The 27,791-nt window shown below is 42.8% G+C and overlaps 1 protein-coding gene and 1 long non-coding RNA gene across 5 annotated transcripts; one reads left to right on the top strand and one right to left on the bottom strand.

Moving 5' to 3' along the window:
* On the top strand, nt 1-27,791 carry TSEN15 (tRNA splicing endonuclease subunit 15). Of its 4 annotated transcripts, XM_083744041.1 has the most exons (7): nt 48-188; nt 4,313-4,394; nt 5,946-6,081; nt 11,739-12,515; nt 13,800-13,926; nt 14,510-14,617; nt 14,718-15,810. In XM_083744041.1, the coding sequence occupies exons 1-4, from the start codon at nt 63-65 to the stop codon at nt 11,944-11,946; spliced, it is 552 nt and encodes a 183-aa protein (XP_083600167.1). In that variant the 5' UTR covers nt 48-62; the 3' UTR covers nt 11,947-12,515; nt 13,800-13,926; nt 14,510-14,617; nt 14,718-15,810. The 4 variants fall into 4 exon arrangements, with proteins under 4 accessions (XP_083600165.1, XP_083600166.1, XP_083600167.1 ...); XM_083744039.1 differs by lacking the exon at nt 13,800-13,926 and having other exon boundaries at nt 1-188; XM_083744040.1 differs by lacking the exon at nt 13,800-13,926 and having other exon boundaries at nt 20-188; nt 15,104-15,810.
* On the bottom strand, nt 1,457-5,235 carry LOC310846912. The gene is made up of 2 exons (XR_014565617.1): nt 5,102-5,235; nt 1,457-2,481 (listed from the first exon to the last, which is right to left on the bottom strand). It is a non-coding gene; the product is annotated as an uncharacterized lncRNA (long non-coding RNA).

Here is a 27,791-nt window from a genome sequence, read left to right on the forward strand (position 1 = left end):
CCGCGGGGGACCCTGAGCGTCAGACACCGCGCGGAGCGAAGCCGCGTGGCGCGCGAGAGGCCATGGCGGGCGAGGCGGAAAGCGGCGCGTGGGGCGGCCCAAGGGCTTCCCCGGCGGGCGCCGCTCAGTCCCGCCCGGAGGAGGCGGCGAGGACGCTCCGCGGGAGCCGGCGGGAGGAGCACCCTGCGGTCGGTATAGCCGGCGAACGGCCCGCGCCGAAGAGGGACCGAGGCGCGCGGGGGCCCCGGGGAAACAGTCGCCCTTCCCTCTTGCATTTCTGTCCGTGTCCCCCCCCCCCCGGTCAGAAGCGGGGGGCTGAGCTGGCGCTGGCTGTGGCGCTGAAGCGTAGGGCAGTTATTTCTGCCTCATAAGTAACTGTCCTGCTTAGTTATTGACAAGATTAAGCTTGCATCCCGCCCTTCATCCGTAGATCTCTGGGTGGCTCCTAACATAAAAATGCAAGATTAAAAAAACCACAAAATACGCAAGAAAAACAAACAAGAAGAAGAAAGTTATGAAAACATTGTCCCCATCCTGGAATCAGGAATGGACTTTGGTAATATAGCAGCACCCTGAGAGGACAAAATTTGACGCCCCCCCCCCCCCCCCCAATCTTCTTTTCACAATAATTCCTTCTGGAATAGTTGCCTTTTAATGGATCTTCTCAGTAGGTACCTGTATAAATAAGGGTGGTATTATTATTATTATTATTATTATTATTATTATTATTATTATTTGCCCTATTGGCTTAGTGCCCTGTAGTGTATAAATTGTGCTTTTAATGCATGTTACACACTGCACAATGTAATGTAAAAATTATTAGATTTCCCACAATTATAACAAAAACCACAGAGCCGAATGACACACAAAAACAGAAAAAAAGAAAAATACATTAGTGAACGAAAGAAGAAAAAAGGAACAATAAACAGATAAACAATAACAACAAACTTAGTTCTTTACAAATCCAACCTTTTAAACATCTTGGTTGACTTCCTCTAGTCCCTCCCTTCTGAGTTTCCTTATAGTTAAAAGTAACAGCTTTCCAATATCATTATTAAACTAAAACAATTTCCAATTGTAGTCCATCTTACTCACTTTTCTTAACATTCTAAATCCCGTTTACTTAATTATAACTTAGTTTAATCCTAGGCCTATTTGTTTCTTTCAAGTAATTTCTAATTTTTATATTACAATATTTATTCAAATAGTCCTTAAATTTCCTCCAGTCCTCTTCATACTCCTCTTCTTTCTGGTCGCAGATTCTTCCTGTCAGGTCAGCTAGCTCCGAAAAGTCCATCATCTTCATCTGCCCATCTTCCACTGTTGGTAGTTCTTGTGTATTCCAATTTTTAGCAAGTAATATTCGGGCGGCCGTTGTGGCATACAAAAATAATTTAACATCTTTCTTGGGCAATTCCAAACCTGTTATTCCAAGAAGAAAGGCCTTTGGTTTCTTAATAAATGTATATTTCAACATTTTTTTCAGTTCATTATAAATATTCTCCCAGAAGTCTTTCACCTTGGGACAAGTCCACCACATATGGAAAAAAGTACCTTCTTTTTCTTTACATTTCCAACAAAGGTTATCACTTTTGTGATAAATCTTTGCTAGTTTTACAGGGGTCAAGTACCATCTATACATCATCTTCATAATATTTTCCTTTAACATCGTACATGCAGTGAACTTAACCCCTTTCTTCCATAGCTTCTCCCAATCCTCCATCATTATATTATGTCCCACATCTCTTGCCCAATCAATCCTAACCGATTTAACTTGTTCATCCTTTGTATGCCACTCCAGCAACAAATTATACATTTTAGACATATTCTTAACATTAGTATCTTAACAACTCCGTTTCCAATTTGGTTTTTTCTGTTGCAAAACCATTTCTCTTATCCATCTTATATAATTCATTAATTTGATAATATTGCAACCAATTCACTTTATCTTTAATTTGTTCATATGGTTTTAATTTAAAACCTTCTGATCCTCTAACAACAAATCTGAGTACCTCAACCATTTGTTTTCCATATTTAACTTTTTTTGGGCCTGTGCTTCCATTGGCGAAATCCATTTTGGTGTTTTTCTTACTAAGAGATCTTTATATCTAGTCCATACATTGTATAACGCATTTCTAATTACATGATTCTTAAAACCACTGTGGGCCTTTATCTTGTCATACCAGAGATATGCATGCCATCCAAATCTGTTATCCAGTCCCTCCAAGTCTAACACATCATCGTTCTCTAATTGAATCCAATCCTTGATCCAGCAGAAGGCGGCAGCTTCAAAGTATATCTTCAGGTCTGGTAGGGAAAAACCCCGAGAAATGTTTTTATCATACTGTGACCCAGAGCCATCCAAAGAAGGTGGGAGATCTAGGACAGATGAAGAAAGGAAGTACTTCTTCACACAGTTCATGCTTACTTAATATGGAATTTGCTACCACAAGATGTAGAGATGGCCACCAGATTGAGTGGCTGTAAAAGAGAATTAGACAATTTTCTATAGTAGCTGTGTACAATCTCAGAGAAGGTACCCCATTGAGTACCACCAGTTACTGGGGAACAACAGCAGGAAACGGCTCTTGTACTCATCTCCTGCTTCTGGGCTTCTGACAGGCGTCTGGCTGGGAAACAGGATGTTGGATAAGATAGGACTTTGGTCTGACCCCGAAGAGCTCTTTTCATGTTCTTAACTAATCTGAATCTCATATTGCAATGCCTTCTTAGATTCAGGCTCTAACTCTTCTTTTAAAACCCTTCTGATTTCATTCAGTGCGTCTTTAAGTATGAAAACAATATTCAGGATTGGAGCACAAAGAGTCTGTAAAGAATCAGAAAGCTTCATGTTCAGCTCAAATATTTGTAAGAGTTTTAAAGCAATAACTTTCAATACACTTAAATTTATATTCAAGTGTAAGAATGTGAAGTTTTACAGGACCCTCTGCAATAGTTCTCTGCCAGAGCTGGGTCAACAATCTCCCCCCCCCCATCAGAATGCAGAACTCCATGATCTGATGTGATTTTTACTGAAATAACCCTCTTATGAGTTTGGCATATTAAAAGAGAGCTTATTTTGATTGTTGTGTAACACAAGCCACCAGAGGTTTAAGAAAGTATTAGCTCGGTCAAGCTTATAAAATGCAAACTTTACAACTCAGATATTTTGCTTTTTTGATATGAAGAAGGAATCAAGCTCTCTATAGTGATCAAGGCATTATAATATGATTATACTGTGCCAGGTGCAGGTGAAGCTTGCAGCATGTCCCTAGCAGTGCTGCGGTTTTACATTTGCACAGCATCAGCTGTGTGTGTCGGGTACCCAGCGCTTAAACAGGGAACCTCATGTGTGGAAGCCGGTTCCTAATTTGACAAACAGGGTTGTGCAACATTGTCCTCTGTAACTGGCAGGCAGCACAAGGAGCCTGTGGCCCCACAACGCTCATCAGCCCTGACTGTGCTGGCTGAGGCTCAAAGGAGTTGAAGTCCAAGATCATATGCAGGTGCCACAGAAACCCCATCCCTGCTCTGTATTAGCCAGCCCTGGCAAAAGTCCCGGGAGCCTCACCTTCTGGCCCTGGCTAGGCAACAGAAAAGTACCTTCTGGCTCCAGCTGAACCCGTGTGATATAGTGGTTAGAGTACTTTGCTAGACCCTGGGAAATCCAGATTCACATCCCTAGTAAGACATGAGGAATGCCAGGTGACTGTCCCCATCTCTCAGTCTAACCTACCTCACAGGGTTATTGTGAGGTTAACATAGAAGGGAGGAAGAACCACATTTGCTGCCTCAAGCACCTTGGCAGAAAGATGAGATATAAATGCAGCAAGTAAATACATCGCTGTGACAGTTATTTATAAATAGCGGTTCTAGCAATGGATATTCCAAGTTCAGTTTCAGATACAGCTGCTTGCCGCCCCCTTCCTGTCTCAGGGGCTTGCCAAAACACAGATTTAAAGCAGTCCCTGCCCAGTAGGCTTAGGACAGAACTGGCCCTGTTTTATGAACAATCAGCATTGCTAAATCATGCCCCTCCCCTTCCAAAACACTAAACTGCACCTTTTGGAAGACAGTTTTATTGGCATTTTCAAAACATGACCTGCAAGTCTTTTAACAGACTATCTAGCAGTAAATCCATTAACAGGCCTGAAAGAAACTGTGTGTGCTGTGCGTTTGGGGGGGGGGGGGGTTCTTCCAAAGTCTCTAGAGTTGATGGGAAAACACTTCCAAAATATTGTGGATAAAAGCGCTTGAATTTTGTTGCATTGCAGTAGCTTTTACATCTATTGCTTACTATTGTGTCTTTCAGCTCACCGGGATGATGTCGTTGGATGTGGCTGAGAGCAGTTGTGTGCATGCTGCTTTCTTAGTTTACTTAGACCTCTTAGAAGGTAAGTTAATGGAGGCAGCTTCAAAGGCAGACTGAGGAATAAAAAACCCAAGCTGCTAAGGCATATCATTTGGTTTAAAAAGAGTGCCAATAATGCCCTTTGTGTACTCTTAGAATACCTTGGAATTTTGCAGACATCACTTGAGCCTATCTGCACTTCTGAAGTGTCCCATCTTGAACCCACCTGCATGCATTGGATGTTTCATTTTCAATTAATTTCACTTTTGATTTGTATACAGCCTTTCTATATTACTGTGCACAAGTGATAATAAAAACATAACTTTCAAATAAACAACTTATATAAAATAAAGTAATATTTAATAATCCCTCGGAATATAATAGTGCACAGTAAAATGAAATGTCAGCAACTAATAAAGAGAAATTCACTCTTAACAATTACAATAAATAATAAATATAACCAATAAAAACAACAGCAAGTCACAATGCATAAAATACCACATGTAAAAGGATCAAACTGAGAAACAAAAGACATACAACTTACAAAATTATTTAAAAAGAAAATCCCTGAACTCATCTTCTCGCTTGCCAGCTGTTTCAGCTGTTCATGGTCTGGGAAAGGCTCCTAGGGCTGGAGGATGGGGCAAGTCAGGTGGAAAAAGCCATTGCCTGGTGGCCAGTGCAAAGTCTCTCTCCCCTCGACTCTGCATATCAGTGTTACAATGCCCAGCCCCACAGAGCCCAACATACCTGTAGTGACTGTCCTCTCCCCATCAGGCGGAGGTGGTGTCACACATGAGCTTGATATAGTTAGATTCACATCTTCATAGGATTCTTGTTGGTTTCATTAAAACATACAGCAGTAGTCGCACACTGATGATTCCTCCTTGCAAGCTGTTAGAGAAAATAGATCAGTTAGACAGCTGATAGTCACCAAGGTGAGTCTCCACCTCCCACCCACCCCTTGTAACTTCACGTCAAATATGACTAGCACTATGTGTCCTGAGTACACGCAAGATCCCTCTCTCGTACAGCCATCTGCACAATCATGGCCATTGTGGTGGTGTGGATAAATTACTGGAACTGGACCAAAATGAACTTGACACACATCCCTACTTGAACGACTTACCCAAGGTCACCTCATGAGAAGCTTCATGGCTATCTCTCAGAAGATGGTTGTGAGAGTAAATAAGGATAGGAACATAAGATGGTGCCTGCCAGATCCCTGGTCCATCTAGCTCAGGATTTTCTGCTCCGACTGGCAGCAACTCTATGGTTTCAGGCAGCGAGTCATTGCCAGCCCGAGCTGGAGGTACTGGGGACTCAAGCTGATACCTTCTGCATGCAGAGTAGATGCCCTGACCCTGGTCTGTGTTCTTCCCCAAGAACTCTTGAAGGAAGAGAGAAATCTAATACAGTATCTAAATATACTCTAGGTGTGTCACTTGTTCTGTGGTTTGTTTCAGACTTTTCTGTCTCTTACTGCAAGACACCTTGAGTCTTCCTTTAGAAAAAGGTGTTTAGGAAATCCAGTGAACCAAACTGAATGCTATTTTTTATTTAGTTCATTCTGATTTTGCTGCTGTTCCTTCAGCTAGGAACTGGCATGAGGTGTCCTACATTGGCCTTGCAGAATTCCAGCTTGTGTGTCTCTGTGGACGAGAGAGAGAAACGGATGGTTTTCAAGTGGTGGTGCCAACTCCTGTCCACGTGTCAATTAGCCATGAGAGGTGAGCAAGGATCCACAGAGGGTTTGGTTTTGAGTTTATTTTAGCCAAACCAAACATAGGTTGGCAATGCTCAAGGCTGTTTTGCTCCTGCAGTTTTGCTTGGCAAAGCTTGGTGAAACCATAGAAGCTGTCTTTGAAGATTGTTTTAAAACTTTGGCTGGTTCAGAATATAACAAGCAGGACTCACTCAATGAAACACAACTTGCAAAAAAAATCTTCACCAGCTGCTAGCTTGTTTCTGAGCACATTTCAGATATAAATGTAAATCTCATCTCCTGCCTTCCTGGGAGGTTTAAAGGACTGGGTCTCAAGTGGGCATTAATAAAAAATTAAAAAATTCCAGATGCTGATTTCTAGATCCAGGGCCAATACAGTGGTATCTCAGGTTACATACGTTTCAGGTTACATACGCTTCAGGTTACTGACTCTGCTAACCCAGAAATAGTGCTTCAGGTGAAGAACTTTGCTTCAGGAGGAGAACAGAAATTGTGCGGCGGCAGCGGGAGGCCCCATTCGCTAAAATGGTGCTTCAGGTTAAGAACAGTTTCAGATTAAGAATGGGCCTCCAGAACGAATTAAGTACTTAACCCGAGGTACCACTGTATCTGTATAATACAGTGGCAGAATTGTGGACTTGCACAGTTTAGAAAATTTCCTTCTTGTACCCCAGGATCAGATGGTTTCCAGATCACTGTTGGCTTTTGTCAGTGACCTGGGAAAAGAGTACCAAATCCTGATTCCTTATGTGTTGGTAGGCACCCACAAATCTGTTGAAACATGTTTTTAGTTACTGGAGTTACAATATCACCAATGCATCTTTGACTGTTTCATTAAGCTTTTCATTCATGTAGAGTTTCTATAAATTTGTGTGGTGGTGATGCTGTTTGCTCTGTCTTTGGCATTCCGCTAAAAGATGACATTCTTGGGATGGCAAAGGGTGAATGAATTACATTGATTGAAGGTCCACTTGGCAACCAGTCTTTCTAATAGGGCAAACATTGAATGTGTGATTTCTCTCAAGCCTGCTCTGTCTGTTTCATTCTCAGCTGCCAAATGGCTCCACTTAAGAACTTGTGCCCAGTTCTCCTATGTTGCTGCAGTTGTGCACACCATCATAAATACTAACAGTGAATTAGTTTGCCATGTGTAGATCCTTATGCAACCCAAACAGTCTCGGCTGTGCAGAAGTGGGCGATACCAGCAGTCTTGAAGAAGCCTAGTATTTGTAAAGAACACAAAGTTGTTTGGGGTGGGGGGTGGAAATCCAAAAGCAGCTCAGTGAGGGCTCAGCATACATATTGGACACAGAATACTGACTGTCTTGGTGGTGGAACAGAATGGAATGGAATATCCTGGAAATGGAATATCCTGGAATGGAATATCCATGGTTGACTGGTCAGAATCTGGAACATGAGTGCTCCACAGTGCTAATTTTGTGGCAAGTCCAACTTGGCTTCCCTCATTCCTCAAACCAGGGTTTGTCATCTTGCTTAAAATTTGGATTCATGAGGATCCAATGACTCACTATTTTGAATAACTTGCATGGGACTGTATTGCTTCATAATGCAGGGAAGCATTTGAATCCTCCCCAAACATTGAATCAATCATGTGAGCCTTTGGACTGAGCCAATCACACATCAGCTGGAAGATGGTGTTGCACATGTTGTCAATGAGGACACAGGGCTAGATCTACATATTCCTTCTTTTTTGACATTTTAAGATTCATTTTCACTTTTAACGTTTATCATCATACATAAATCAAAATCATTTTACAAATAGGATTCTCGGAATCCTGGAACTTCCCTCTAGCCCTCCATGGTTTCCCCAGATAATCTTTTTCAAACTGCATCGTATCGTATTCTCCGTATTTTCTTGAAACTCAATTTTTATCATAGTTCTCGCTTCATTGCAAGTGTTGTCAAAATCCTGCCAATGTTTTCAATTGTTTACAGTGTTCTTTGAAATAACTTTAAAAATTCCCTCAATCTTTATTAAATTTATTGTCTTTTTGATCTCTGATTTTCCTGGTCATTTTCGCTAATTCGGCATAGTCCATCATCTTTAGCTCCCAGTCTTCTTTTGTAGATAGATTGTCCTCCTTCCATCTTTGGGAAAGTTTCATATCCCCAAATATTTCACATTTTTTCCTATTGATAATTCCAGGGTGTATTTGTTTGTTTGTTTTTGTAATTCCTTTTGTTGTTGTTCTATCATATTTTGTACCAACAATTTGGTTTTTGTTTGTTTGTTTGTTTAGCTTAAATCCTGCTACCCAGCCAAACCCCAAAATTCTATCCAAGACTCTTGGTAAACTTTTTGACGGGTCTTCTACTGTTATTGCCAAATCATCCACAAAGGCTTTCACTTTGTATGCTTTGCACCCAAACGTAATACTTTTTATTTCATCATCTGAGCTTATACATCTTGCCAGTGTTTCTAAGACTAATATAAACAGCAATGGAGACAGGGAACATCCCTGTCTTGTCCTTTTTGCAATTTTACATTTTTCTGTTGTCACATTATTCACTATCAACATAGCCTGTTGTTCTGAATAGATTGCATCTATTCCCCTCTGAAATGATTCTCCAAAATTCATCATCTCTATTATTTTTTCATAAACATCCAGGACACATTATCAAATGCCCTCTCTGCATCTGTGAACATTAGTACTGCTTGCTTATCATTCCTGGCCTCCAAGAGGCCTACATATTCCCACTGGTTCCTTCATACATTCAGAAACGAATACTTGAATAGGGCTAATGTGTTGTCCATATAATACATGTGTTAATTTAGCTTCTGTAGCTTACATGGACAATATTTTCTATCTGCCTGCTCAGTTTCAATGCTGTGTTCTGCACCTACAATGGTGATCTTCGTGGCAATTCTTCGTGCTTCAGAGACAGGACAAGCCATGATAACAAACCAGCTATCCTGGGTCAGACTCTTGACATAGGCTACAAAATACAGAAGGAAATTAGAAATCTTTCAGTGGGCACTCAAATTGGGAGACTGAGGAACATTACAATAAGAACGATTGGGCATTCTGAAAGCATCCACAGGAAGACTTTTTTGTAAGCATTTCCTGGGCTGGAGATTTGCAGATCACACCTAGTAATGGGAGATTTTGCTCTAGTGCTTTTCAGCTTGGGCTGAATCCTCAGCCTCTGTGTTCAAAAGTGAACCAAAGCCTCATAATTGCCACACATGGCCTGCCTGAATGATTAACATTCAAAACGTGTCTAATTTCAAATACTATTTCAGCAGAGAGGAAATAAAAGTTACAGTAACACTGACATCTTGTTTTGGCAATGCTTAAATTAATGAGCTCATTACTCTAGCTCCCCAGTAGCCATCAGGAGGAAGCTTTGAAATACTCATACTAGTAATTTGAGCATTTCAGACTATCTTTGGCTCTTAACGAACACAGTCTTTAACCTTCCATAAGGAGCTGGGTTTTTTTTGCCAAAAGCCATCATTTTACTTTGCACACTTCTTATTTGGGGCTTCTCTTATGTTGGTGCCCAACCTCAGCAATTAAATCAGAATTTAGGGCTGAAACACACACATGCTAGGAAGTAAGTCCTATTGAAATCAGTGGGACTTCCCAGTTGACATGTCCTGTAAATGATTGATTATTGTAGTAATATTTTAGTATTTTTTTATAGTAAATTGCAGCAATTTTGTTTCATTTGGGATTGTGCTAGTCACTGTATACTTCAGGGCTAGCTGGTGCTGACCTTAAGAATTTCAGGAGTAAAGGGGTTGAAAAGGGTCAGTGTGAGTTCTATGGAAAGAGTCACTGTTTCCATCTGCGCCTCACCCACTGGTATTTCTATATTTTGTCCAGCAGTGCTTTTGAAGTAGAAAATGCTTCTGGCAAATTTGTGTGTTATTCTATCGACCTGAGACATATCCCCATCCCCGTTCATGACAGATGTGCTATACAATGCCTTCAGTGTAATTGGAGATGAAGAGCTTCAGTAAGAGTTCCTTCCCTGTTTCTATAACAAATAACTTCTGTAGAAGTACAGCTTATCAGGAATTCCGTATGTGGGCCCCAACAATGCTGCCTTGAGGCAGTGGAAGTGCTGACTTCCTTATTTCCAGAGATTTATTCTCTAAATCATATCCAGCGCAGAGTGGACACACATGGTTGTATGTCAGATGAAGTAGCCATTGCATTTTTGATGCCAACTCATGGCATTTTTGAGCTGGCCTCAATTAGGAAAATCCAGTTACCTCTAGAATTTACTTGGTATCTTTCAGTTTTTTGCCTTCACTCTGTGCCTTGAGTACTGCTGCTCTGGAATGCAGAAGGAGCTGAGTTTTTAAATTTAGTCTTCATAACACGGTAGAGACAGGTGGCTTTTCTGTCTGGGAATCCTGTGCCCCCCACAGGGGCTGTTGGAGAGGCAGCCTGCAGGGAGTCTGAGCTGTCTCCTGAGCTGAATCTGGGACTTAGTACATGCAAAGCATTTGCTCTACCACTGGGCCACAGCCCTTCTTCAAAGAAGCATCTACTTTCTCATTTGTATTCCTCTCTGGAATTCAACAAAAACGGCTTTCACAATCCCTAAACGCTTAGAGAAGAGGAGGGGAGGCTGAGAAATCCCCCTGCCCCCACCTCTGTGTTGACCCTTTCTTGGCATCAGCATACCAACTGCTGCCCTTTGACTTCATAGTGTGCAGCTGCCTCAGCTAGCGGGCGATTTCCATTATGAAGGCTAATTGGCAGTCATCGCAGGAGAGAAGTAACGCTCAGCTGCTGCCTGCCACCCTTTTGAAGGGTGCTGCATTCTGCAAAGTGGCAGGTTCTTCAGCTGCCAGGAGTCCTCATGGGAAGGTGATAATGAACAGAGGAGAAAAAAGTACAGGGAACCTGCAAACGGCGCAGGGAACCATATTTATACTGCCAGGATGTAATAAGCCGGAGACCCAAGTTTGGTAAACTCTGCTTTAGAGTAACGGGTGGGGTGGGGTTTGAGTGAATCTGAAATATTTTAATTATACAGATACATTCATGTTGTGTAATTTATCTAACTTTCTTATATGACGATGATTCTGCAATCATGGCTGCTATCTGTTCAACCTTATATTCTATTATTATTAAGCTAATCGTATTCCATAACTCTGGAATCTTATCTAAGCCAGTGGCCATTGCCACCACAGTTATACCAAAGGGAAGCTGTGTGGGCCCTTTAGTGCACGGTAGCCCCACCTAATAACTTTAGATTTGTGGCATGTTAGCATTGAAAACCTTTTCTTCTGGAAGGGCTCCAGTGTAATAATAATAATAATAATAGCAAATTTTTATTTATACCCCTCCCTAGCTATTCCCACGGTGACGGGGAAAGCTGCTTTTGTTGCACCGCTATCAGTCATCCATCTTTTAGAGGCATGGGAGCCCCATCACAAAAAAGGAAAAGAAAATAGATGGCAATCCTATTGATAAATTTGTCAAAAAGGCTGGCAGGCACTGTTGGGTTTCTTTGATAGCAGAAACATGCTAGATTTACTCCGAGGATATTTGATTTACTTGGGAGTTCTTTTTTAGATACTTAAAGAAGAACTATTATTAACTTGATCTGTTTGTAGATTGACTGTGAAATTTAAACAAAGTAAGCAGAATTGCTGGAGTCTTTTTTTCTTTCTTTCAGGTTGACACAGATCATGAAGAGATCATATACTCTGAAGGATGAACCTGATTCTCCGCTCTCTATCACACTGGCCATAGTTGAATCAGACTCCACAATAGTCTACTATAAACTGACACATGGTTTTGTAACCCCAGACCCTCCTGACGATACTGAATACATGGATGATAAGCAGTGGAGGAAGAAAAGAAAGAGGTTTATGAGACGATAGGAAAATAGACTACTGTGTTAGCTCTGGACTACATAAAATCTCTGTGTGTGTGAATTAAAGGTGCAATTGGGAGCTGAACATCTGCTTTGAAAATCCTTAATTAGGTCTGAGAATTGTAATAAATGGGAACATCAAAGGTGCCATGGACCAACTCAAGAATTTGTTCTCTCCTCATCAGAAAGTTCAAGCTAGTAGAGTACTTGAAAATACATTTTTTTTGGTAACAAAACCATTTCCCACCCTTTGTTCCTGATTCAGTCATTGTCCCAAAGGCACCTAAGAGTACTTAGTTTTATAAATCATTGACTTTCTCTAGCAAATTCCTTTGTGCGTGTCCCTATTAAAGTATTCACAGCACCTGCTATATTAAATTGCTTGGTTGTAGGTCCCTTGCTGAGTGAAGCAATCCTCCGCAAAGTTTGCTATAGTTCATGCTCATAAGAAGGCGACACACACTCCCGCCCACCCTTTGGGTCGAAATGTGCTGCAGCTGGAAAAAGATGACTTCACTGCTGACTGTTGCTACTGCCAAAACTTTGGAAGGCATGGTCCAGTCCAGTGAACTGAAGGTGAGTTTAGCACTTGTTTATGTAGAGGTTTTTATGTACTCAAAGCACTTTATGCATTATCTCGATTTTTTTTTTACAACAACCCTGTAACATAGGTCCATATTGTTAGCCCCATGTTGCATTCAGGGGGACTGAATGAAAGTGGCTTGTTTAAGGTCAGCTGCTAACTTAATGAATAAGGTAAGACAGAGCAGGAACTTCCTGGCTTTTTTTTTATCCTGAAGTTTTTAACAAGAAGTCCAGTGAGAAAAGAGGCTAAAAACATGGGGTAATGGCCACTAGCTGACACTGTCATATAGGCTTAGTGTACAAGTAGCAGGACAAATTCTCAACAAACAAACATCACCATATGTTCTCTGTACATTTTGGGCAAACATCAGCAAGAATGCTAAATAAACAGCCCGGTCTGGAAGTGCCCTATAAATTGCACATCCATGCATGCATGGTACTGCTTCCTGTCAGTTTGTTCAACAGCTGCAAAGTGGTGGGGCTGAGTGGACATTTCCCCAGCCTTTATCTCCTACCAACCCTGCACCTTTACCCCCTTGCAATAGTTCAAATGGTGATCCTTTAGTTTGGACTCCCCCCCCCCCAGCACCTCTTGGTTTAGTAGTGACTGAAATAGTTTGTTTATTATTGGAGACACTTTATTTTATCTACAAAACATCATCTACACATTGAACAAGTGGCTAACAGTAGGATGTGTTGCCAGTTTTTAAAATAATCTATAGTTGGAGGCAGTAATGTTTCTGAATATCAGTTGCTGATCCCCCCCCCTTCTATAAGCCTGAGAGGCAAATAAGGGGCAAAATCTGATATAGAGACTCTGTTGCTGTTGGTGCTGGGGGAACTGGCCTCAATAGCTCTTTACGTAAGAGCGTGGCTGCTGGATCAGGCCAAGGGCCCATCAAGTCCAACGTCTTGTTCTCCCAGTGGCCAGCCAGGTGCTTATGGGAAGCCCTCAGGCTCCTGAGCACAGCAGCTGTCCTTACTCCATTTTCCAGTTGGTGGAGGGAGAATATAGCCCCCAGGGTTGGCATTTGCCCACGGCTTTCAAGAAGGAGTTAAGATGCATAATAATAGGATGTGTCCTTAGGGTCAGGGACCTCCAGTTACCTCAGCCTATCCTAGGTTTTTATCCTAGGACCCCTCCAGACATCCTTTTATTGTGCATTCACAATAATTTGTGCCTGTGATGGTATTGGGACAGCTGCATGCAGTCCTGCTTTCAATACTATTTGTGCCTCAAAAGGTGTCCTGTACCTTCCTGCTTTTATACCACAGATCTTCCAGGATGTGGTTATTTCACACCACTTTTGCTGCACTACAGTGGAAGCGTGCCCCTCCAGGTAGCAGTCATGCTGGGGAAGCATCACAGAACATCTGACAAAGCAGACGGGGGTATGGATGGGTCAGTATGAATCTACCACTAATGCACTGTTGTGCCATTGACACATTGCAGATATACCAACAGAAAACCCCACCAGTCTGGAAGGGTCCATAGTTTGTGTGCTTTTTCTTTGATCAAGTTATTATATTTAATGTCAACTGTATGATTTAAATTCTTGGTTTACTCACCTGGTTCTAGGACAAGTTCTTGCCCCTGACATATTCTAATAGCCGGCATGTCAGTCCCTATCTAACAAGTAGAGTCGTCTTCCCCAAGCTGGTACCCTCCAGATGTTTTGGGCTATACTTCCCATCAGCTCCAGCCTACATGTCCAATGATCAAGGATGATGGGAGTTGTAGGCCAAAAAATCCAGAGCACCCTAGATTGGGGAAGGAGTCGGTTGCTTCCCTGTCTTCTGAGAAATCTGATGGTGTCAGATCTTTCTTTTTGATCACTAGAGTTTCTTCTTGTTCTTTTGTAAGTTTGGCTTGAAACAACTCATGCAAATTGTATGTGTTTTTGAATCCGTTAACATTTCTCATGTGGCCAAGGACCACACAGGCATGTTTTCAAGCACAAAGACTGCTTATGTTATGATTTCAGATTTGGAACTAAGGAACTGGAATACACTATTTCTTGGCTGTGTGAATTCAAGCTTAGTGCGGTCTACTAGGCTACAACAAGAAGCCTTTCAGGAGTTGGCAAGTTACAGTAAGTATTTGCAGAAGTCTCTTTGTTAAGCTCATCGGGTTGTTTAAAAATATGGATAATTTAGTTATTTTAAAGTATTTTTTTGATCTCATGCATACAGAGAAAAACAGAAAACACCTGGAGCTAAATGTAGACATCTGTATTACCACAATGCACCTTGGAACTTCCTATGCCATATGAAGCAACATGCACACAATATTCACTACAAGTGGAGACTTTGGACATCCAAAACACTACAAAGGCAGAGAGAAAACAGTGATCGTGACAAATATGGATTCTTTTCAGGCTTTGATTTGTGTACTTTTGTTGCAACTACCTAGAAAGCTTCAAGATCTCTTAATATGTAATAGTTATGCTTGAATGTGTTTTATATCACTAGTCTTCAAGCAATGGTTCGGGTCTTAAAGATCAGGAATGTACCCATGTCTAAAGCGAATCACTTTGACTTTGCTGTCACATTTTCTTCTCTGTCTCCTTTTGGTTTAGTGTTTTATTTCCCCCTTAAGAAAATGAAGAAAAGAGGAGGAAGTAAGAAAGTAGAAAGATGGGCATGCTTACTGAAAGAAAAGAAAAAAGAGAAATTTGGGTCCCATGTTGCAAGGTGGGCCTTGGGTCTGAAATTATTTTAGACCGCTGCTTTAAAGTAGTGGTGGGTTGCCTTCCGTTCTTTTTTTGCACTTTTTAACAGCACCTCCATAGTTGACCAACATATGCAAGCATGCGTGCACTCTCAGGATGTCATAGCAGTTAAAAAGTGTGTTGAGTGATCAACAGGAAGGGCTGGTGCTCAGGGGCAGAAGCACTTGCTTTGCCCATGACAGGTCCCCGGTTCCATCCCTCACGTCTCCTAGGAAGCCCTGCAAAGCACCTGCCAGATAGTGTTGACAACACTCCCTTCGATGGAGCAGTGGCCTGACTTGATAGACATTTTCTGTTTCTGTAAGCATGCACTCTTGCTTAAAATTTAGATCTAATCTTGATGAATCAGACTGAGGTCCACCTAGTCCAAAATACTGGGGACTAGGTACTTCCTCCCCTCCCCCCCCCCCAAAAAAAAATATGCCCAGAGACTCGCTGGTAGATGTGAGTCTCCATTTAATGCATCATTTGGTAATTGAGAGTTGCAGCAATAAAATATGTCATTTCAGCTAACGGGGTAGGGATTGTGGTACATGAAAATTAAAAATTAAAAAGAAGCAGATAGGAGAAGCTTAACTTTTCCCAGGGAAATAGCACCTTCTGCATGTAGTACTGATCTCCATTATGCACAAATACAGATTTTCAAGCCAGTTTAAACTGGTTAGTTCAGGGTTCCTGCTTCTTAAACAACTGCAGAGCAACTACTCCAAATCTCACTTGTCTAAAAATGGCTTCATGCTTTAACACTTGAAGCAACCATATTAGAGATCAAATTTTGTTTTATCTTGGTACACCAAAGACATTAGTTTTGCCTAATATATTGACTTTGTGGCAAATTATGTAACTGAAGTTGCAATATTTTTATCTCCCACCATCCTGTCTGCTGTAGTGTTTTCCCTCGATCCCTGCTTCTTATCGGTGGGACATTGTGAAGGAAAGAGGCTCAGGGAGAGGTTAGAGCAGGTTGGCCATGGCTAGGATTGATCCATGCGACAGTCACCTCCAGGCTTGACTACTGTAATTAACTTTTCGCAGGGCTGCCCTTGAAGCTGTCCCAGAAACTCCAGCGGGTGCAGAATGCTGCAGCGAGGCTCCTCACGGGGTCTCTGCCATGGGAGCATATTCACCCAGTGCTTTTCAAGCTGCACTGGCTCCCGGTGGAGTACAGGGTCAGATTTAAGGTGCTGCTTTTGACCTTTAAAGCCCTTCACGGCCTAGGACCCTCGTACCTCCGGGACCGCCTCTCCTGGTATGCCCCACGGAGAGCCTCAAGGTCCATAAATAACAACACCCTAGTGGTCCCAGGCCCTAAGGAAGTTAGATTGGCTTCAACCAGAGCCAGGGCCTTTTCAACTCTGGCTCCAGCCTGGTGGAACGCTTTGCCTCATGAGACCAGGGCCCTGCGGGATCTGATTTCTTTCCCCTAGGGCCTGTAAGAGTTGTTCCGCCTGGCCTTTGGCTTAGAATCAGTTTGATTCCCTCCCCCTCTTTCTTTTTCCTTTCTCCTCCTGTGAAGAGACTGCATCCTGATGTTTTAATGTTGTATTTCATTTTTTTTTTTAAAAAATGTATTTTAATCAACTTTTTTTTATTACTAGTTGTTAGCCGCCCTGAGCCCGGTCTTGGCTGGGAGGGCAGGGTATAAATAACAACTTCTTCTTCTTCTTCTTCTTCTTCTTCTTCTTCTTCTTCTTCTTCTTCTTCTTCTTATGTGAAACTCCTTCGCTGGTCTTTTCAGAATTCTTTTGGCTCCCCTGAACATTTCTCAGGGTCCCTCACCCCAAATTAAGGAGGAACTTCTCAACTGTGCTCCACATTTTGCTTCAGGCAATATTTCTTTGGCATTTCAGCCTATAGCTGAAGTTTATCAAGTTTCCCATGAGCCACAGGTTCAAAGATCAAATAGCCAAGCGAAAAGGGATCTTAATTGTGCTGGAATGGGGGAGCTTCAGAAACCCCCATAACAGCTACACTAGAGTAGCCGAATAAGTGTCTATGATTCATAGACGATCCTATTTTCTCTAGATTCTCTTTTAGCTGTCCCAAGCCAGGAGGCAAACATACACCTTCAGCAAAATCAAATCACAATTTATTTGTTGCATTTATCCTGTTGTGGGTTAGCTGATTACTTGTGCAATTTTTAATTATCTGTGTGCTGTTTCATTTGGGTCCCTGATTGCCTAATTGCTATGATTACTCAGTCAGTCAGTTTTATTGCACATAGCCAAAGGCTGCCACAATGTACACAGAATCATTCAACAATTAACAGAAAATATACTAGATTGATAAAAAAACATTAAAACATTTATATTGTCAAGACATTACCTACTCTAAACAGAGCTATAAAAGTACCTTAATGTACAAGTTTAGACATTAAACAATAAAATTTATAAGCTAACATTATCACATGGCCACTAATATATTAAAAAATAATGTTAATTAATACAATGTGCAATTATATTCGGAGTTTGGTGATAAAGATTGAATATAGCTTGATGTAGATAGGGTCTAATAAATTCATCTCCTTTACAGTTGGTGGCTACCTTGGCTATATAATATGCTCTAATTTTCCTAGCGGCAGTTGCAAAGAGTGCTACATGCCAGGTCACATACTTATCTCTGTCTGTGAGGAGATATACTGTATTTTTCGCTCGATAACACGCACCTGACCATAACACGCACATAGTTTTTAGAGGAGGAAAACAAGAAAAAAAATTCTGAATGAAACAGTGGATGTATCATTTTTGTTCTTCATGCTGTGGCCACAGACATGTGATCTGACAGTGAGTTTGGGGTAGCCCAATGCAAAAATCCTGAGAATCCATGTGGATCTGTGCTTTGTAACCACGTTTTTGCACCATTGCAGCCCCAAGCAACAGTGGGTGCGTGATTTTGGGGGGGCAGGCTATAGCCATGGACATGCTATGTGATCTGATGGTGAATTTGGGGTGACCCAATGCAGAGATCCTGAGAATCCCTGTGGATTCATGCTTTGTAACCACGTTTTTGCACCATTGCAGCTCCAGGCAACAGTGGGTGCGTGATTTTTTTTGGTGCAGGCTGTAGCCATGGACATGCTATGTGATCTGATGGTGAATTTGGGGTGACCCAATGCAAAGATCCCAAGGATCCATGTGGATCTATGCTTTGTAACCACGTTTTAAGTGGGGAGGGAAGGAAAAACACAGAAGGGACAAGGAGCATGAGAGGGGTGTGCGGAGAAGCAGCTGGCTAAGAATGCAGGAGAGGGGTTTAACGGGAGGGAGGAAAGGAAGGCAAAAGTCCCCACCCACCCAAGCTAGCCCCCCTCTCTTTCTCTTTCTTCTCCCTCTTTCTCTCTCTCTCCCACCTGCATTTTTTCCGGCTGCCTGGAATGCTTCCCTGGACGCAGCAGCAGCAGCAGCAGCAGCACTGGAGCACGGAGAGGAATTAGATGGAAGGATTCTATCCTTTCCTTTCCCCTTTGCTTGCCGGGAGGGGAGGGGATTTCCTGCTCTTTGTTCCGTTTGAGCAAACAGCAACCGAAACAGAACAGGGTGGGCAATAAGACCCTGAGGCAGAATGCAGGAAAGCGGCAGCTTCCTCTCTTCAGACTTCCCTCCTCCTTGACGTGCGATATGATTTTTGCCTGATTTTTGCCCCTGCACTCGGGACAGTCGGCTCCAGGGACCACACATTCGCTCAATAACACGCACAGAAATTTCCCCTTACTTTTTAGGAGAAAAAATCTGCGTGTTATAGAGGGGAAAATACGGTAAAATCATGTCAGAGGGGCTCTGGCCAGGGGACCTTTCATTATAGGTGCTAAAAATCTTTCTCTTGCTTCATTATATAAGGGGCAGCGCAAGGTGTAATGCATAAGGTCTTCTACTTCAGGACATCCCCTAATGCAGACACGTTCATTTGTTGCTATGCCTCTGTGTCTCCCATCTCTATAAGCAGAGTTTATTGTATTTAATCGTAACACTGTGAAAGCTTTCCGAATTTGCACAAAAGTCAATTCATTAAAATAAGATGTGTGTTCCTAGGCCTCTCTAAGTTTAAAATATAATGGGGTGCATGTGGATGTGTACATAGAGTTTAGATCGTTTTTAGTTGCCACTGTCCTTATGGTTCGTTGAAAGATATTTTTCTGGGTGGGAATATAAGGGAAGTTCTTTGATCTCAGTCACTGAGAGGTCATATTTGTCCATCAGTTGGGCAGCATGGTGTACCCAGTTTTTAAAGGGTAATCCATTCAAGAGCTCAATCAGGCATTTTTTGGGTAGCCTAGTGTTGTCCATCTGTTGAACTCTAAACGAGTAACAAAAGATTCTTTTATCTATTTGGCTCTCTATGCTCAATATGTGAGTTTCCAACCTGACCATGGCAGATTGCACATCTTTGGGTAAACCTAAAAGAACTCTTAAAAAATAATTCTGTGGGGGTTCCAAACCAGAGACCTTTGAGGTACCCCAAACCTCTACACCATATAAAATCTGGGCCATTGATTTTGCTTTAGACACAGATAGAGCTGGGTTGACCAGATTTCCACCTTTACAAGCATCAAATTTCAAAATAGCTTTTGCTGATTTAAAGGCTTGCAATTTAATATTAAAGGTAAAGGGACCCCTGACCATTGGGTCCAGTCGTGACTGACTCTGGGGTTGCGGCGCTCATCTCACTTTATTGGCCGAGGGAGCCAGCGTTACAGCTTCCGGGTCACGTAGCCAGCATGACTAAGCCGCTTCTGGCGAACCAGAGCAGCGCACGGAAACGCTGTTTACCTTCCCGCTAGAGCGGTACCTATTTACAGTGGTACCTCGGGTTACACACGCTTCAGGTTACAAACTCCGCTAACCCAGAAATAGTGCTTCAGGTTAAGAACTTTGCTTCAGGATGAGAACAGAAATCGTGCTCTGGCGGTGTGGCAGCAGCAGAAGGCCCCATTAGCTAAAGTGGTGCTTCAGGTTAAGAAGAGTTTCAGGTTAAGTACGGACTTCCGGAACGAATTAAGTATTTAACCCAAGGTACCACTGTATCTACTTGCACTTTGACGTGCTTTCAAACTGCTAGGTTGGCAGGAGCTGGGACTGAGCAACAGGAGCTCATCCTGTGTCGGGGATTCGAACCGCTGACCTGATCGGCAAGTCCTAGGCTCTGTGGTTTAACCCACAGCACCACCCACGTCCCTTAATTTAATATTGGATAGCTGTATATTCCAGGATGCCGTTTCTGAATAAACCAATCCCAAATATTTAAACATATTTACTTGGTTTATGATGTGTTCATCCAGGTGCCAAACATGCTTTTTAAGGTTCTTCAGAAATACAATGACCTGCGTCTTATCGTAGTTTATAGATAAAGCATTCCCCAAGCAATATTAACTTAATTTCGCAAGCAGCCGTCTCAGGCCTAACTGGGTTCTAGATACAAGTGCTAGGTCATCAGCATACATTAAGACTGAGAATTTTTGGTCAAGAATTGTTACAGGGGCAAACCGTAGGCCAGTTCTTTAACCATGTCATTAATATAAAAATTAAACAAGAAAGGCACCAAAATGCATCCCTGTTTGACTCTAGTATTGGTCTTATATCTAGTAGTAAGATGACCAGCCAGATCCACCTTTACTTGTATCGATGTGTCAGTGTGTAATGTTTTGATTCGAACCGCTGACCTTCTGATCGGCAAGTCCTAGGCTCTGTGGTTTAACCCACAGCACCACCCATGTCCCTTAATTTAATATTGGATAGCTGTATATTCCAGGATGCCGTTTCTGAATAAACCAATCCCAAAAATAATTTGTCTTTTCCCATTTTTGCCACAATGCGTGTCTTGGGACCGTATCAAAAGCTGACTTTAGGTTGATAAAAGCGACATATAATTTTTGCTTCAAATTATGTATGTATTTACATAGCAGAAAGTTGATCACAAAGCACTGGTCCAATGTGGATTTCCCTCTTTGGAAACCTGCCCGGACTTCAGATATCACCTTATTTGTGTCTTCCCATTCTTCCAGTCTCCCAAGAAGGAGCCTGGCATATAGTTTAGAGGCTACATCTAACAAACTAATGCCTCTATGATTGGCAGGGTTTTTCTTATCACCCTTTTTATATATTGGGGCAATTATATTCAGCTTCCACCCTTCCGGTATGCGTCCTGAGCTGTTAATGTGTGAAAACAGTTTTGCAAAAATGGGTGACCAGAAATCAGGTCTTATCTTATAAATCTCCATTGGGATCATGTCGTCTCCTGGAAGATTACTCAGAACTACTCTGTTCTACCCTTCAATCAGTCATTCTCTCCATTCTGATACCCAGCTTCTCTTGTCTTATCCAGTTGTCATCCCATAGCAAAACAAAACATTGAAGTGAGCAAAAGAGCAAGTTTAAAATGCGAAACTGCATGTGTATTTTTTGTTGCTGCTTATAAAGGTTGGCAAACTGGTTTTTGTTTGTGTTTGACTGTAAAATACCAGGAGTGGAATGCAGCAGTCAAGGCATGGTGTCTGCTGCCCTGGCAGTTGGGCTCTCTTGTGGGGCAGCAGCACTCCTGGAATGGAGAGCAATTAATTGTGAACTAATACATTAGAAATGGGGAGAGCATTGTTAAGTAGCTGTTTGTATTCTTTTCGAGATACAGGTCAAGACAGGTAAAATTCAGGGGAGTTATCAGTGTACCCCCGTTGTTTCCTGATATAATACACAGGTGACTCCCCACTTACACCGGGGATGTTCCGGGGCCCCAAGCACATGTGTGAAAGTGGGGAGCCCCCTGGAGAGTCCTCATGGCTTGCAAGGAGACCCTCCCCAGAGCCTAAAGAGAACACCGAAGAGTTTAGAGGCACAGCAGACGGGCTGCTGAGCCTCCCTGCCTAACAGCTGATGCGTGGGAAAGCGGCTACCCCACATGTCAGTTGTTAGGCTGGGAGGCTGAGCAGCCCTGGGAAGGATCTCCTCGCAAGTCTGGAGGACTGTCAAGCTCTCTTCCGCCGCCTCTGGGTTCACGGTGCCACTCATGGGCGTAGTTGTGCACAAGTATATCATGCGCAAGTGAGGAGTTGCCTGTAATTAATAAAACTTGAGTGATAAGAGCATTTATAGATGCATGCAGTGTGTCTGAGAAGTGATAGGCTATAAACTTACCGTATTTTTGATCTATAAGATGCACCTGACGCACCTAGTTTTTAGAGGAGGAAAACAAGGGAAAAAACATTCTGAATCAAATGTTGTACTAAACTATTTAATAAACAACCGGTATATCAGAATCATATTACAACCATGTAAAGTGAACAGCAGTCAACAGTGGCATTAAGAACCATCATCACTGTCATTAACAAATGAAGAGAGACTTTAAGGTTTGAGTTCTCTTCTAGTCTTCTGTGAGCCCCAAGAACTCAACAGTGCTAGAGTCAGAATTTATGAAGCTCAGTTGCTCACAATCACTGACATCACTTTCTTCGCTATCTTCATATAAAATGCCATCTTCGTTTCCATCCAAAGCATTGCTAATGCCACATTTTTTGAATGACCGGACAACGATTTCCTCCCATTTTCAGCCATTCACAAACCTGAGTGATGGTCTCTTCATTCGTCCAGTAGGTTTCAGATCATGATTACCAGCAGCTAATTAATATGTGCTCTAAACTGGTTAGTATTAATAAGGCAGGTTTTTTCAAAAGCCCTCCAGGACGTTTGGACCACACTTTTTCAACCCATGCTCTCATTCCATTTTCGTCCATCCATCCTTTCTCATGAACATGTACAACAATTCCTCGTGGAATCATTTCTTTTGGAAATATTTTTCTTTTGAAAATTAACATGGGTGGCAATTTGGTGCCATCTGCACAGCATGACAACACAACTGTGTAATGGGTTTTCTCATTTCTGGAGGTTTTCACGATGATAGTTTTGGCACTTTTCAGATCAACCTATTAGATGGCACATCAAAGGTTAGTGGGACTTCATCCATATACCTAATCTGGCCAATTTCAAATCCATTTCTCTTCCTAGCATCAATTACAAATTTATGAAAAGACAGAATCTTAGATTCATATTCTTCTGGCATTTTTTGTGCAATTCTAGTTTTGGTGCACATAGCAAGGCCTTATTGCTTCATAAATCTGTAGCACCATGATGGTGATCCAGTAAAATCGTGAATGCCTTTCTCTCCAGCAATGCGTTTGGCTTCATATATTATCATTTTTGTAGAGACTGTGAAGCCATTATTGCGGTGATATGTGATCCATTCTTTCATGGCCACGTCCAACTGTGGCCACTTTGCAGCATTTCCACGAAAAGTGTGCTTACTTTTATCTGCTTTTTGCAGCTGATCTTCCTGTTTCCTCCAATTTCTTACCATTATTTTAAGTTGGAGGTGGCCTAAAATGTCTCTCCGCTGCTCTGTTTCCATTCTCCTTAGCATATTTTACTACCTCTAGTTTAAAAGGAATCTTATATGCTAGTCTTCTCCGCTTTATCATCCTTATCAGAATGGGGGAGGTTTTCTGCAAGAAAATACAGTGATGAAGGAATCGTCAGTAATGTACGGTAACTCCAGTGTTTACCACTGAGTGCTGACCATACCTTTAACTAATGGCACCATAGTAAACATAACCAACATACAGGCTATAAAAAAAAAGAATTACGGTATCATCCTAAAAGTTTATTGATATTATAGCATATGCATCATTTTGCTTTCTTGAATTGTCCTAGGCATAGCAGCCAACTCCTAGAGGCCTAGGTGCCTTTGCCCCCCCCATTAAATATTTGAGGGAGTCCCCCCCCCCCATATGTTGATGGGCATTGTCATTCATATAGTGTGCATGCACTTTGTCTTGAGATCACAGCAATTCTCAACCTCTGGGTCCCCAGATGATGTTGGACTACAACTCCCATCTTCCCTGAGCTCTGGCCTTGATACCTAGGGGCGATGGAAGTTGTAGTTCAACAACATCTGGGGACCCACAGGTTCAGAAAGGCTGAATTGCAGTATGTAAGGTCGGGCTTACCTGCCCCCCCCAATATTTTATTCAAGTTGGAAGGGGGAGGGAAGGGAAAGGGAGAGCTCACATTTGTGCCACGTGCCTGTGGCGGGCAGCTGCCTTGCCTTGCTGGAACCGGAGCAAAAAGAGGAGGAGGAGACCCCGGGGCAGGAGCCCTGTAAGTCATCTGGGGGGCGGGGTGGAAGGGGCTGCCCTCCGTCCCTCCTTCTGGCTCATTGTAAAGCAAGCCTGTAAGCGGCTTTCCCTTTGCTTGAATTACAGTCAGCTCATCAGTCCCTTCCCCCACCTCGCGGAAAAGCCAGCAAGAGCCGCAGACACGCTCAGCGCAGCTCTTTAAAGAGAGAGCTGGCCAGAGCCTGGCAGCGGCAGCGGCTCTTGCTGGCTTTCCAATGAGCCGGAATGAGGGACAGAGGGCAGCCCGTCAGTCCCTTCTCCCGCCTGCATTTGCTCCATAAGACGCACACACATTTCCCCTTCCTTTTTAGGAGGAAAAAAGTGTGTCTTATGGAGTGAAAAATACGGTATATTGTGAAAGAAAGTAGACATTTCTTCCTCTTTGTGCAATGGGAGCTACTTTTGAATGAGCATGCATAGGATAGAATTGCATGTGAACATGTGTTCACATGATGAAGGGCATATAACTCCATGCAATTGTGGAATGAACATAGAAATTGTTTGTAGCCAACTTAATCACAGGGTCAAGTGACCCTGTTAAACAACAGGAAAGGACAGAAGAAAAGAGAAATGGTTATCTCTTATTTGAATGGGATGTCCCTAAGTCTTCTTGAATCTAAGACCTGCCTCTTTCCTGCCCAGTCAGCCAGATTCATTAAAGCCACATCTTCATCCAATTCCTCCTCTTTCTCGCAGACCAGGGGATGAATTTTAGAATTTCAGCAGCAGCAGACAAGCACTTCATGTAGCCTTATCCATCTAGGGCAGAATAAGGAGATGGTGAGGAACTGGGTTGTGGTAGTAGTAGTAATAATTTTATTTTTTATTATTTATACCCCATCCATCTGGCTGGGTTTCCCCAGCCACTCTGGGCTGCTTACAACATATATAAGAACATAATAAAAACACCTTCGTGCTTTGCAAAGCTTCAGTGAATTGGGGGTGTTGACAAATGAATTTGCTGTCCTGCATATCTCACGTAGAGTGCAGCACTGAGGAGGACAGCTTGTCCAAATCATCTTGGGGTTGTGCTCTTTGTTGGATTATGCCCACAAGGAAAAAGACAAGCCATTAACCCTGAAAGCATCTAAACTGGTTCGAAGGACCATCTTTTTAAAATAATCTAACCATGCCATGGCTCCCTATGTTTCTAAATCTTGATGGATAGTGATAGAACCAGAATACAGAAAAAATGAGAAATCCTCCTTACACTTTACAAGAGGAAATTATTCTGCTGAGTACCTGTGAGGGCTTGTGAACACTCTCCGCAAGAAATGCCTCTGCTCACTCAGAGATACATATATACAGTCTTTATTTTACATATGTACAAGCAGCACGTTACAATCATGCATCCGAATCCTCCGGCTCAGATTCTTGGAGTGCCTTACGCCCGCCCCTTCTCAAACAGAAAAGACGTGGAATTTTCATGTGATGTCTCTGTCCCCTCCTCTTTAACACTCTCCTTTCCTGGGCAGACGGAACAGGCATTGTTTCACTGTCTGTGCCAGAACTTCCTGTGCGGTGTTGAGGCTCTGGTCCAACATCTGTGAGCCGTCCCTCCTCCTGACTTTCCCTTCTTTCCTCCACTGCCACTTCCTGCCCCCCTTCCTCTGCTTGTCTCTCCTCTTCCCCTTCATTCTCCGTCAATACCATGACAGTACCATAGTTAACAACACTCTTGTCCACCTTCTTTGACCATCACTTCACTATCCTCAAGGAGTTATTCTTACCAAAGTTCTCTGAGTAACATAAGTACCGTATTTTTCGCTCTATAAGACACACTTTTTTCCTTCTAAAAAGAAAGGGAAAATGCCTGTGCGTCTTATGGAGCGAATGCACTGGACTGGAGCCATGGCTCCCGTCAGTCAAGCAAAGCGGGAGCCGCTTACAGGGCTTCTGTCCCGCTTTGCGCAGCTCTCCCTTTGCTTGCTTTACAGCGAGCCAGGAGGAAGCAGGCGATTCAAAGCCAGCAGGTGCTTTTAGAAGCGGTGTGTAGCCAGCAACAGCTGCAGCAGCCTCAGCTAGCAAAGGTCTGTGCGCTCCCTAAACGGAGCAATGAGGTTGCAGAGGGACGGCAGGGCACAGGAGGGGTTGGATCGGGAAGGATAAAATGTAAGCAACCAGCAGCAAAAAAAAACCCCCAACCTCAAGCGCTGAGCCACGAGCACAGTGAAAACCAGGAAGTAAAAAAAAAAGGCTGGGGAGGGCACGGGATGAGGGAGAGGGGGAAATTATGCAAATCCCCCAGCCTCTCAGCTGATCCTCTGCGGACAAGAGACTGCCTTTTACTTCTGCAGCTTGTTTTGAGGCAGGATAGATTTGAGCATTGTCTGGGTCCTAGTGCCCCTACCGCTTTTTTGTGCTCCATTCTATTGCTGCCAGTGGCTGCTTATCACTCAAACGGAACCTGATAACAGTAGCCACGTGTACAAACCAAGTAGAAGGCTGCAAGGCTGTGTAAAAGGAAAAAAACCCCAACCTCGAGCTCTGAGCCACAGGCGCAGTGAAAACCAGGAGGTAAAATAGGAAGGCTGCTGGGGACTGGAGGGCAGGGGATGAGGGAGAGGGGAAAATGACACAAATCCCCCAGCGTCTCAGCTGATCCACTGGCTCCTTGAGCGTGCACACTAAACAAACATACAGCTCCTTTCCCTCTCAGTCTCACTCTGATATACCAGTAGTTTATTACGAAATTTGATTCGGAATATTTTTTCCCTGTTTTCCTCCTCTGAAAACTAGGTACGCCTTATGGAGCGAAAAATATGGTATTTTCATCAGGCTTCAGGATGCTGGAATATTTTAAAGCTTCCCCTCCCCCAAGTTGGAGTGGTTTCTTAACCTGGAACATATTCACAGGATAAATCAATGAACCAATGAGAAAATACAGAAGAAAATAAATGATGCTCTCCCTTACTCACAAAGGATGTCCCTAAATTCTTCTTGAATCAGAGACCTGCCTCTGGCCTCACAGTTTCTCATGAACACAGGTCATCTCTCGCCTTACAAATCAGGGTTGGTGGCATCCATCCCCTGATCACTGGAGCACACATAGATGTCTCTGACTTTTACTGGTGCTGGCTTCCTGTCCTTCATAACCATCACGTCCTCCGCCTCCCTTCTTGTAGACCAGGGGATGGATTTGGGGGGCATGACAGCAGGAGGCCAGCAGCCTGTGCAGCCTCAGAAACCTAAGAAAGAACAAGGAGGAGATCAGAAAAGGGATTATAGTCACTTTCTTGATACTCTGGCAGCTGAATTTGCCACCAGGAATCTCTAATGGAGAGGGCAGCAAGGAGTTGGATCCATTGAGGAGGGCATCTCATCAGAAGACCCTACAAAAGTGGGTGATTCCTCTCTTGTGATGATGCAAACCATTTC

This window comes from Podarcis gaigeae (genome assembly GCF_964106915.1).
Source record: "Podarcis gaigeae genome assembly, chromosome: 6".
In the NCBI taxonomy this organism is placed as follows: Eukaryota; Metazoa; Chordata; class Lepidosauria; order Squamata; family Lacertidae; genus Podarcis; species Podarcis gaigeae.

Excerpts from the sequence above, each read along its gene's own strand:
- TSEN15 (XM_083744039.1), top strand. The coding sequence starts at position 63 with ATGGCGGGCGAGGCGGAAAGCGGCGCGTGGGGCGGCCCAAGGGCTTCC. Across the intron at positions 4,395-5,945 it reads TTACTTAGACCTCTTAGAAG|CTAGGAACTGGCATGAGGTG; the intron begins GTAAGTTAATGG and ends CTGTTCCTTCAG. Across the intron at positions 6,082-11,738 it reads GTGTCAATTAGCCATGAGAG|GTTGACACAGATCATGAAGA; the intron begins GTGAGCAAGGAT and ends TCTTTCTTTCAG.